Source organism: Camelus ferus, chromosome 7, assembly GCF_009834535.1.
Source record: "Camelus ferus isolate YT-003-E chromosome 7, BCGSAC_Cfer_1.0, whole genome shotgun sequence".
NCBI classification, from domain to species: Eukaryota; Metazoa; Chordata; class Mammalia; order Artiodactyla; family Camelidae; genus Camelus; species Camelus ferus.
This window is the reverse complement of record NC_045702.1, coordinates 43,797,803-43,810,372: the sequence shown is the minus strand read 5'-3', so window position 1 is coordinate 43,810,372 and position 12,570 is coordinate 43,797,803. Positions and strand designations below refer to the sequence as shown.

The 12,570-nt window shown below is 37.6% G+C and overlaps 1 protein-coding gene across 6 annotated transcripts in view; it reads right to left on the bottom strand.

Moving 5' to 3' along the window:
- The window catches only part of SKAP2 (src kinase associated phosphoprotein 2), a 290,965-nt gene that overhangs the window by 15,039 nt on the left and 263,356 nt on the right, over window positions 1-12,570 (bottom strand). For all 6 annotated transcript variants that reach the window (XM_032483822.1, XM_032483823.1, XM_032483824.1 and 3 more), the window contains 2 exons: window positions 6,244-6,321; window positions 647-759 (listed from right to left, as the gene is read on the bottom strand). In XM_032483822.1, the coding sequence (XP_032339713.1) occupies window positions 647-759; window positions 6,244-6,321 (191 nt within the window). The remainder of the gene's footprint in view (window positions 1-646; window positions 760-6,243; window positions 6,322-12,570) is intronic.

Sequence of the window (12,570 nt, the reverse complement as noted above, 5' to 3'; positions counted from 1 at the left end):
TGACTTTTAGATTTAAGGACAGAATGATTTTGAATAATCCAGTATCTTAAGAGGCAGAGACGAGGATTTTTTTTTTATATATATATATACACAAGGATGAGTTCATGGCAATATACTTTGCTATTATGTTTACAAATACAAGTACATTAAAAAAAAATTACCTAAACCTGTCTGAATAGAAAAGTATTGCTTTTAAATTGTCGGAACATCCGATGTATTTACATAAAGATGAAAAACTTGTTCTATAAACACAGTGTTTCCCGTAGTGAATGGCAGACAAAATCAGAATAAGCACACAGAAGAATAAAAAGGAAGAGGAAAGAAAAACATAATAAATAACCTAATACCTTACAATGTTAACTTTCACATAAGTATATTGTTTCTGGAGAAGGCCGTGTGTGGATATGAGCCAAAGGCTGAAGTGATAGGTAAACACACTGTTAAGTTGAATCCTGTTATCTGATTGTGTTTAAAATTTGATTATATTTCACTTGACAAAATAATTAATTATTGTGAACTCCCAATTGTTAACAAGGACCTAAAAGAATTCCAATTGGCATTTTTCCCCAGTGTTGTAAAGCCAAATGCAGTGAAGTCTAGTTTTGTATTCATCCTTTACCGTTGTCATTTTGGGGTATCTGCTTACCTTGCTAAGAATGTAAATCACATCACCACGTTTAAATGACAGCTCATCAGAAAGAGCTCCTGTGCAGTCCCACAGACCCTGGTAAAAATTAGCATAATCGGTGCTTTTATCTCCTAGGAAGAAGAAAGAGAAAACATGAGTGAGAGCTTTCAGGTAATGGGCCCTCATTTAAAAACGAACCAACAGACATGAAAGGGCCACTCCAAAAGAGCCTACAAAAAATCCTGTCCTCAGTCAAAGCACATTTTATTACATCCCCACAAGAATCCTACTTCTTGCTGTCGTCTAATTAAGGACCATTTTCAAAAAGATCCGATTTCGAATGTTTCCTTTTTCCTCTCCCTTTCTTGTTTTCACCTACAACTTGTAATTGCAACATGTTCCTTCAAATCTGCACCTAAAAGTCACTTCCCATTTATTTTATAGAACAAACCTAAGCCCATTAGCAACATGTTCTGAAGATGAATCAGCCACCCTGCCTCACGAGCAATATCCACCAGACGTGATCAACACGTTCTGAAATAAGCACCACACAGCATTTGGGACCTGGCATAAAAACAATAAGGAGAAAGGAGCTGAGGTACAAACATAACCAAACAAGGAAACAAACAAACAAAATTTTTTTTTAAATTTCTGAAACCAAAGGCTGACTAGAGAATAAAATGAAAGTTATCAAGAGGATGTTTCCAGTTCTTTGGGGACTTTTGTCCCCAAAACCTCTCAAAGTTATTTCTAAAATATTTTAGCAACTTTGAAATTGCCGGTGCTGAAGCTGCATTTTTCAAGATTTCTGTCGTCCCTAGTTTAGGACCTTAGGCTCTGAATAAACATGCAACAGCCACTGGCGTTATCAGCTCATCCTTCTAACAGCATAAGCACAATGGATGCGATGTGCTCAAACTGCCATCCAGACCATTAACTGATTGATTATTTAGCGCTCTCCACTTGGTAATACCACAATAAACCGGGTAATAAATGCTTTGTCACTTATGCAATGTGGGTCTCCTGAAACACAGCACAGAGTTAAATACACTGGATGCTTTTGTTACACTGAGAACTGTTTCCTGTTTTTAATTTCATGATAATTGAGTTTTGATGAGTTCACGCAAAAAGAATGCGAGTAATATCAATAAGATGTCCGTGTATTCACTAACCAGGCAGAACGTACACGTGCTGACAACTTCCATCATTGGAATGTCATCTTTGAATTCTGAGGGAATAACTGTGGAGACACATTCTGGATCAGGGTTGTCATCTTAGTTTTGTTATATGGCTCTCAAACAGCAGGCTCCTGGGCAATTCCAGCAAGACCAGTCACATTAGCGCGTCATGAGGGTGTGCGTCTTATGACACGACACACCATTTGTGATTTATGCCAAGTGTTATGTTTATGAGAAATTTTTAAAATTCTCTTTAATACCTGAGACCATTTTTAAAGCCAAAAAGAAAATCTGAATAATACAGAGTCTGAATATTTAGGAAGTAAGATGCTATGTTTCAGTTATGCTTTTAAGAAAACAAATAGGGACTAGAATATACAACCTAGCAAAATCCTCCTATTAAGTTCTTTTTTTGTTTTCTAAGAATCAAAACAAAAGAGAGGGGGAGGGAAGAAGAGGGGAGGGAAAGAGGGAAGAAAGGGAGGGAGGGGTACAGAGAGATAGACACCTTATTGACTTCTCCACTTCAGCATTTGAGCACTCATCACTGATGTCAGCAGGGATGTACACAAGCCTGGGAATCCAACCAAGAACTAACAATGCTCCTGGCCACCCTTCATTACATTTTCCCCCCAAAGCATATATTATGTAAATTCTATGAATGGACACTAGAGGGCACTCTGGCTGGACAGATCACTCCAAACATTGTCAAATTTTTTTTTAAGAAAAAAATTACTTAATAATAAAGTGACTGATTTCCTTTAAAAACCACTTATTTAGACAAATAGAGATTTAGAAGTTGAAACATTCTCGTCAGATTAAATCAACTGCTAACTGGGTCAAATGTTGCGCCCTGTGCAGTCCGTCAGTGTCAGTTTAAAAGTCAAGGAATTAGAGCAAAGAGAGGATGACATCATTTTACATGCGAGGCCCTCCCCCACAGTCACTGGCAAGGAGGTAAAAGGATCTAAATAGCTGGTTTCCCCAGTCGAGGCGCCTGTGTTCCCTGTGCAGCTCAGCTTTAGGCTTGATCCCAAAAGGTTGAAGAAACAAAATCTGGACTAAAAACTGGAGAAGTTGTGGCTTAGCTAGAGCGTCCCAGTGGGTTCTTCAGCTGTTCAGCCTGCTGCCTGCTCTTTCCTTTTTCACAACAGTTTTTCATTCAGTAGATTTTCAAGAGGTGGGGGGAAGAAGGAAGGAAAAGAAAAGTGTACGGTGATTTCTAACACATAATCCTTATCACTTTGGCGTCTCTCTTCCCCTTGTTGCGCTTGGCGAAACTCCCATTAACACTAATGGGAGTTACAGGAGCACAGGAGGGGAAGAGAGACCCCCACCGTGTGCAAGATGCATCTCTCCCTAGATGTGCATCCTGGGCATTTCATTAAATCTCGCTGCTGTAAAGAGGCAACAGAGCTCGCGATCTGGCAGTCCTGGGAACAAGATGCATTTTCTACTGTGCTTCCTGCAATCTTGATGATGATGTTACCCAAAGACCAACCTCATTTCTGTGTCCCATATGTGAGCTCTGTTAAAGAACAGTAAGTTGTTTATGTCACATGACTACATGTACATACAATTTCCTATTCTATTTCAGCAAGCAATACTAGTTATGATGTAGAAGAATCGTAACTGGGGAGAAAACCTGGCAGTACATGTTTCTTAGCCTCAGCCTCCTCAGGAAAGCAATGTTAAAATTCTTACTATGAATTCTAGACATAAAAATTAAGAATTATCTCGTTCCTTAGAGAGCAACAAGCTCCTCTGGTTTACTTTTCTAAATTTTAAGTGTGGCTAGACGTACACAAAAAATTACACATCAGTGTAGCCTTAAAAGCACAGTGGGTTTATAAAAGTTAACACTGTTCACCTATACACTGAACAATAATCCATGTGAAGTGTGTTTTTTAAAAACAACAATAACAAAATAAATGGGATGGAGCATAACATTATAAACCACAGATAAGCTTACATGCTGAATACAAATTAAATCTGTTTAGTTGTCTTTACATGAATTAATTTTCCTATTCAATCCTATTCAATCATGATCTATGCTTTCAAAATTATCAAAAAAAAAATCACCTCACTGTTTTTCATCCTGTGAGACATAAATGGTTAAAAGGGTAAAGAAAGGGGAAAAAAATAACATTTTAAATTAGCCAGCTTGTGAAGGATTTAAACAATGTACTTGCTCCTATAAGTTAAACACACAAAAACAGATCATTGGGCAATAGCAACAGAACTGTTATGAAAATATAAGCTAAACACTGGAGATACTTTGGCAAAAATGAAAAGATTTTTAAAACACCATGACAATGGATGAAACATACAATAAGATAATGGAGAATCTCTCCTTAAGTAGGGCTAAAGGTTTAGAAACTGTTTTAGAAAGGCAAACATATTGTACAATGTTCAAAAAAATCAAATGGAATCTTTATTTTATATGTAATAAATATATGCAAGCTATAGAAGCTTGAACATGAAAGAACTTGCAAGAGCTACAAGACTGATTTTGTTTTTGCTTACATATTTTACGTTAGAGTAGTCTGAATTTTTTTTTTTTTTTTTTTTTTTTAGTAAAATCAGTCAATGTGAAAAATAAAGAACATTCTTGAGGAAGGTTAGAAGTTCACGTCATGTGATGCTCAGCAAGATAGTAATACCCTTGTCAACTCACTGCCCTGCACAGCAAACAAACTTCTAGTGTTACATCTTTGACAGCCCGGGGAGAGCAAAGGTCACTGCTATGCAAAAGCATTAAAACTGTTGCTTGAAAAGAATTTCATGTCACTAAAGATAAGAATTATTGCAGTGTTTTATAGCTATTGCATGAAAAGCTAGGTCTTCTTATTGCATTCCTTTGAGGAAAGACTAATTTTTTTTTTCTTCCTTCCCTCAAAGACAAAAATTTGGGAGAGAGTTACTTTAAAAGGGCTTTTGAAAAACACAATTGCTTTAAGCCAAAATACTTATACTTGTGGAAAGAATATCTGTATGTGTTGGCCTTCCACACCTGTGCTCAAATTTAAAAAAGGAAAATGACAATGCTTTTGGCAGCAGCCTTATGATATACAAGCAGCCATATATACTTAGAGTGCTATTGCCCGTCATCCTCGAGGTTTCCCTCGGCCTTGGTATTCAGGGCTGCATTTTGCAGGACCAGGGTCCTTGCATCTAATGACTTCGTCCTCACTTCCTTTCTGAAAAAAAGCAAACCAAAACCTGCTCCTGCTTTCCTGTCCAGGTCCGGAAATCAGGCCTCTGCTTCCTTTCCACACATCTCAGTAGGAAGGACTCGGGAAAGCTACTTCCTGAACACACACTTCTTGTCCACCCTGCCCCTGACAGCTTGAAAGAGTGATGTATGGACATATCAGAGAGGGGAGGTGACCCCCCAACTACAGCTCCCTGCAGGACACGGGATGATGTGGCAGACCTTGCCCCAGCGGACATGTGGCTACGAAGAGGTGTAAAGTCCTGATAAGCAGGCAGCCCTTTGCTTCTTTCCGTGTAAAATAATTGCTGGTTTATCAAAACTAACCTCATGCTTGCACTACAGATATGGTTTATCTCCTGCTATTTGGAAATAACAACCAGCAAGGAAAGTTGCCTGTATCATGTGATTCTGTCCAGAGCATGTGTAGTTATTTTTCTAGTCTCGGTCACAATTAGTACCTGGGGCCATGTGCCAAGTGGAAATGGATAAAAGGAATATCCTTCCTAGCCTTCTAGGCCACCGGTGTCCTTTTCCAATTTTTAAGCGGCTGTCACTGGACTCTGGCATTTCTTACCCAATTCATTTGCTTTCTGTGTTAATCATATGCAATGAAGATATGCATGGCCAACATTTAAACAGGCTGCAGATCAATTAGCGGTCTTAAGTTTATCTGATTTTTATCAAAGAAGACAGAGCTGTGGGTCGATTGTCAGAGCCTGTGTCAAGTTGACCTTTTCAGAGATGTCTACATTGCCAGTCCCCTGGGCAACTTGTTGTCCCCTGTTAGTCTCTGAATGGCAGAAGTCTGTTCTGCTCAAGCACAAAGTATACACAGATGTCTATATTACATTCTTATAGGTTTGACAGCAACTGCATGTTGTATCTATAAACTGTCCTTTAGCAGTGACACTTCCTCAATGATGATAAGCTAATTTATGCAACTAAATCTCCTTTGTGCAGAAATGAAAGCTAATTGAGTCATTACAAAGTAATTCAGGAAGGAATACCTTGTATAAATTGGCTTACTTTATAAATCCTCCTCAAGTGGTTTTTCATGCATCCTAAATGGGACTAAGCAGCTTATCAGCCATAAGATATCCAGACCCAAGAAGCCAACTTCAGGGAGCTTTGTACACGTTTTTAAAGCAATAAAAGGGTGACAAACAGGAAAGTGAACAAAATCAAAAGAAGCTTCCCCAGAAAGCTGTGCAACTCATTACCTGTGGTGTGATGAACACTGTCCTGACTCATCTTCCTTTGTGCCTCCACTTTCACTGGAGCCCCATCCTCTTCCTCTTCTGTAAATAAACAACATAGACGGTACAGTGAAGGCTTTCCTCAGGGAGAACAATGCAGTGCTCACCGCATCGTGAGAGCAGAACTACAAGTTTATAACACATAAATGTTCCTTTTCAAAGAATGAAACCACTCAACATTCACATTCCTTCTTCAATAATCTAAAGCTGAAATAATAAACCTCTAGTTATTTCCAAATAACCACCTTACCAGTTGGTGTGATGACACTTAAGACAGTACGAATGTAGCACATATTTTGTTTCAAATACTTAGAGAAACTCATCTGGAACAACCTTAAATCATCCGGGAAAAACCTAAAACCTTAAAGAAAAGCCCTAAAAATCCAGCAGAGTGACACCCAGCATTATACGAATTGACCACATTACACCATGGCACAGACCAAATCATGGTCCTGAAAACATCAACACAGCAAAGAAAAAATATGTGATATAAAATACAGTTAACCTATGTCATTTATTCAGTATCAGATACTCCATGTTTCTCTCTTGATCACCACAGGAGAACACTAGGGTTTCCGCCCTTCAGGATAATTCCCCTAAGATTATACTGAGGACCTACAGTGTGTCAGACACTAGAGCAGATGTTGAGATTTCACAGATAGTCTACAGCCACACCACCCTGGACGTGCCCGATCTTGTCTGATCCTGGAAGCTAAGCAGGGTCGGGCCTGGTTAGTAACTGGTTGAGAGATTTCATAGGTAAATCATTTCTAAATATTCATGTCACAGACAAGAAAATGGGACTCAGAAAGGCAAAGAAGCTTCCGATGTTTGCTTTTCAAACTGAGGTTTGTGATTACAAAGTCCAAGTTCTTTATCCTGTATACATTCAGTGCCTGACCTATATTATGTCCACACCCTCCCATCGCATTCCTTCCCCAAGTTACAGGAAGAAAAATGATAAGATTAAATGAGAAGAGTTTTAAACAGAGTCAGTGGACTATTTAATTCTTTTACATCAAAGAAATGTTTATTACAAGATCAATTCCACCACCTAAGGAGTCATACACAATTTAAAAATATTTAAGGCAGGACATATGAACAAAATGGCATGTCAAGGAAAAACTGGGTTCAAAAGAATCATAATTCCAAGGAAAATCTAGAACTTTAAAGAAAAATGTGTAAAAAATACAAATACAGTCATTATGACTATTAAATAATTTGACAGATAAATCTTCATTGGGTATTAACTACCTGTAAGGGAGAGAGGTCCTACCAGAAAAGCAGAGGTAGTAGGAAGCCTCTGCCTTCAGTAAGCGGACAGCCTAGAGGGAACAGAAGACAGGACCTAAAGGAAAATGTGACACAGGGCACAAAGCCTGACACGTGAGGTATAAGGTACTGAAGGAGGGCAGAGGAGAAACTGCCCAGCTGGGGACACCATGAAGGCTCTGAGGGATGGAGAGAATCTGAATAAGGAGGGATGGGAAGAAGGAAATTTCCAGACAGAGGGAGACGCATGAACAAAAGAACAAGGCATGAGCATATTTATTTTAGCTAAAGAATGTGGTTCTCGTAGGGGAAGAGCAGGATGGCCAGAGAACGCTGGTGGTTTGGACAGACTGTTGAAGATCCATGAACATTCTGCTGTGGAACTCAACTTTTACAGGTCTGGTGGGGACTAAGAGCCCCAGAACATTTCTGAGCAGAGAAAGGGTGGGATGAAGCTGTTTGGAGGAACAGCCATCTGATCCCCTTGTCCCAGACAGCCTAGAGGAGGGACGTGGGGAGAGAGACCACTCCCCGTCTAGCTAAGGGGAAAGTCAGTCCTGAACGGCAGGGTCAGAGGAAATGAGGAGACGGTTTGGAGAGGAAAAGGAGCTACAAGAGATAAACTCTGCGCCTGTCTCGATGTGGAGGGCTAAGAGAAAAGAACGAGCAACCAACGAAGACTCAGGTTTTGAGCTTCGTTAACTGAGAAATGGGAACAGCATTACTAAAAAAACAATAGCCAAGATAAGCTATTTCGCACAAGGAGTTGTGTTTCTGACAGGAGAGGTTTAATAATATTGGTAGGGTGATCCAGAGGAAATGTCTAGGGGCAACTGGAAAGCTTTGTAGAGAGGTCAGGACTGCAGATGTAAATTGAGAAGTCTCATGCAAATTTTAAAGTGGTGATTAATAAAAACCAGCATTTAAATCTAGCTTGATCCTTACTGTACTTTTAAGACAATTACAATTATTTCAAATTTTTGTAACTCAATTCAAACAAAAGAATGAAAGCTCCAATGTAAGGAACAGCTGGCAGTCACTGGCACTTTATACGTATTAAGTTGACCCTAATATTGGCAATTTAATATGGTTCACTCAAGTAATACATAGAAGACCTAATAAAAACTCTAATGTTAAATCCTGTCTTTTCTCTTCAACAATTATCTCACTTAGGCCAAACCTCAAGGACCAGTTATCACTAATGGGTTAGTAGGGTGTTTTCATACAAAATTTAAAGATATTAGGGACATTTACAGTCATTTAATTCAAGCTACTCATTTTACAGATGGTTTATTTTTTTTAAAGGTGAAGGAGAAAGCTTTCTTTACATTTCACACTCTCCCCAGCATTCTCTCTCTTCCAATTTGGTCACAAATTCAACAGTAAGAAGTAAATTAAAAAATAGTTAAGGGCATTTGTCCTCAAGTCAAAAGCTATAATCACGTCAATACAGAAAGCTCTTTTCTTGGCTCTTAAGAAGAGACTATGGGATTTAGACTCACCACCCAAAGTCAGTATCAAGATACCATGCAAACTGATGACAGTAATTAAATGGGAAAAACTCTGCTCGTAGCAAAGTTCTCAATGGATTTAGGAGAATTTATTACTAAGAATTTCTTATTTTATTAAAATTTAAGTGCTATAATACGCACAATGCATTCTTAAATTTTCAGAATGATATTAAAAATATTTAAGTCTGAATATTTACTGTGAAGTAACCAAATTGAAATCCATGTGAGATGCTTAATAAGAAGTATTTTAGAGGATGAAATGCTCATTAGAAACACCTCCTTTCCCCTTTTCAAATCTAGTACTGATATTTTTAGGTTAAAGCCTTCTGCGTTTCATAAATCATTTTTCTTAATAGCAGTCAAACAACTCATTTTATCTTGGCCTAACGGTACAAACAGCTTCTATATAAAAGACAACAAAATCAAATTTGGTGTGTGTGTTCTTTTTGAATCTTTGGGAAAAAAAACAGACTGAATCTTGAATAGAATCTGGTACAAGGGAGATGTTCAATAAATACTAAGTGAACAAATGGCTTCAAAAATCATGAAAATAAATTATACTACTATATTCATTTATTAACAGAGCAAACCTCTCCACACCATTCAAAAATATGTAAGTAACCAAAATTCTAGGCAATAATCGCCTTCACAACATAATAGAAATATACACACATATCATTTTATTTAGGTTTATTATTAAATTTTTTATTTGGGGGTTGAGGCACGATGTTGTTATACAATACTAATTAATACCTCAAATAGTCAATGTTAGGGGGTTAATATATTCCATTCAACATCTTAATAACAGTAAACAAAAACAGCTCAGCTATGCCATAAAATCCATCAAACCACACAGATGGTTATAAGGTTTTCATTATGTGGTTTCCATAGCAATCATACTGCAAATCTGGAAGCTTCTTGCAAATAAGCAGCTTGTATTTACATGCCTCTCAGCTGCAGCACAAAACTCTTCAACATGTGAAGTTATTATTCCAATCACACATTGTTAGAAGAATCATCAGGAGATTTTTTTGATCAGACATGATGAAAATAACAATAAAGTGAACTAATCGCGGAAGATAATTAAAACATAGTTATACATTTACTACACTAAACAATGAACATTTAAAATATTCTGATAGTCACTGAAAGGTTTTAACACTAAACCCTTTACAAAATATGAAACCTCCAGGAGCAGATCCTAGAGAATCTAAAAGCTTTACCTCTACTCTCACTCCTCTTTTTAGTAGATATTCAGCCCTTTTTCTGAGTTGAGCAAAGAGAGAAAGAATAGCCGAGAACTGAGTATTCCCAAATCTTTTTAGGATGACTACCATTTGAGGAAATGCTTACTGTGGGAAAAGTCAAGACCTTTTTTTCCCTGCAAGATTAATCAATTTAATTTACGAATTGATCCAGTTCCATAACAGATGGATTATTACCCTAATAAGGATCACAGATCTGTCTAGCTATGCAGTTTTTACAAAATGGCTATTTCTGGCTTACTAATGTTCTTTTTTTTAAGGCTAAATAGCCAAAAAAGAAAAGTGATAAGCAAATGACATATGTGGCTGACATTGCTTGAAAAAGGCTAAAAACAATTTGTTAGCACCAAAACAGAGCCTGTGAGGTTCACATCAGGGCTGAGGATTGATTTTATCACGTCTTCCAGGGAGAAGACCACAACAACACAAGAAAATCTTTTGTCTCACACAGTGATTACCTTTCTCACTAAACACCTTCAGAAAATAGCTCTACTGAATTGCAGTGTATTTGAAAAGACAGAAAACACAGAATCAAAAGTTATGCTAGGAAATAAAGCTTGGGTTTAGATCTCTACCTGTCCAGGCTTCATCTGATTACGTGACTGCATTATTTATCACAAGAAATGTTAATATTTATTGCTTAAATGTTCACACTGTATGCACTTAAATCCATTATATAACTAAACTCTCATAACAATTTTATGAGCTAATAATAGGAACTTTCATTCTCTTTATGGACCCAAAAGTGAAATTTACAGAGCTTGAATAACTTGTCCAGGTTCACACATCCAGTGAGAACAAGAGTTGTGGTTTAAACTTTCACATCTGCCACTGAAGCCCCAGCTCTAAGCCATAGTGCCATTTTCTTGATTTTAATTAAAATCTTCAGTTTATAGACACATTTCTTGCTAAAATTTCATTTGAATATTGGCTGTTTGTGGACTTGGAAAACACACTGTCACATAAGTGGATAAGTTCTACTCTACCATAGCTCTCTATTTGAGGTATATCTCAGGGTAAGCAGTCCTTTCAGTGATGATTAAGGAACAGAATTTCAAGTTGGGATGCCCCAAACACGCATCTTCTTCTCCTTCGATTCTCCACTTCTCCTTCCCTACCTCTAACGTTCTACACACCCAACTGTCCCTAAAGCCAGCACACAGTATTTGCTATTTTGTAAATGTATCCAATGCAACTCATAATTGAAAACGGATTATTTCCAGGCCAGCCAGCTTTTCTTTCTCACTTTATTTAAAAGGAAAACACAGCTGAATGTAGATGGTAAAGATGAGTCTTTCTACATATAAAGATCTGAAAGAAGTTCACCTACATTTCAGAGCAACAGGCTATCCTGCACATTTCATCAAGGGTTCAGGCTCCATGGCGTTGCAAGCAAGATGCCCCTGAGTGGGAGAAGATGGAACAGATGGGATGGGCAACTGAAAACACCTCCCGCTAGTCCTAGAGGTAAGATGAAGAAGAGGGAGAAACGCAGGAAGGACTTACACAAATGGCACCTCAACTCTTCTCTCTCAAGACCTGGGGCAAGCTACAAGGCTGGTGCAAGAAGTGGAAGAGTAGAGTCAAAGGGATATGGGTGAAGGGATTCAAAATTATAACAAAGAGGAAAGTGAGTTCCTTAAGGGCCTATAATCTGGGAACTTAAAATATGACACTTCTAAAGGATTCTTCTATTTAACAGACTGACATATAGCTTTAGCAATAAAAATACATTTTTATAAAGATACAAGCATGTATCTTTTAGTATTATATTAACTTCAAAATGAACAGAAAGATAAAGATGTCTGAAAAGGCACAGAGTCAATGTTTACTCTCCTGGAAATTAAGCAAACCGGGGCATATTGCTAAAGATATAGCTATTCATGTAACCTTGACACTGTTTCTAATTCTCAGTGTCTTCTCTGTAAAGTAGAAAGAATATTGTCTTTCCCATAGGGCTTTGAACAGGATTTGGGGACAATGAGATTATCAGATTTTTCAGGGTAAAACAATGCACAATTAGTATGCAGTATTAAGTTCATTACCTGAGGAGCTAGGTGTTTTGCAACCATTTATTAATTTAGTAACTAAGAAGGTTAATATGATATAAAAGGCAATAAAATAAGCAGTAGTTGTTCAATCATATAACAATTTTCAACCTTGACATTGTATTATTACAGGGTTTAATATGTAAAGGTTATCACTACACTTCAAAAGCATAAAAAAAAGCCATTATAGTATAG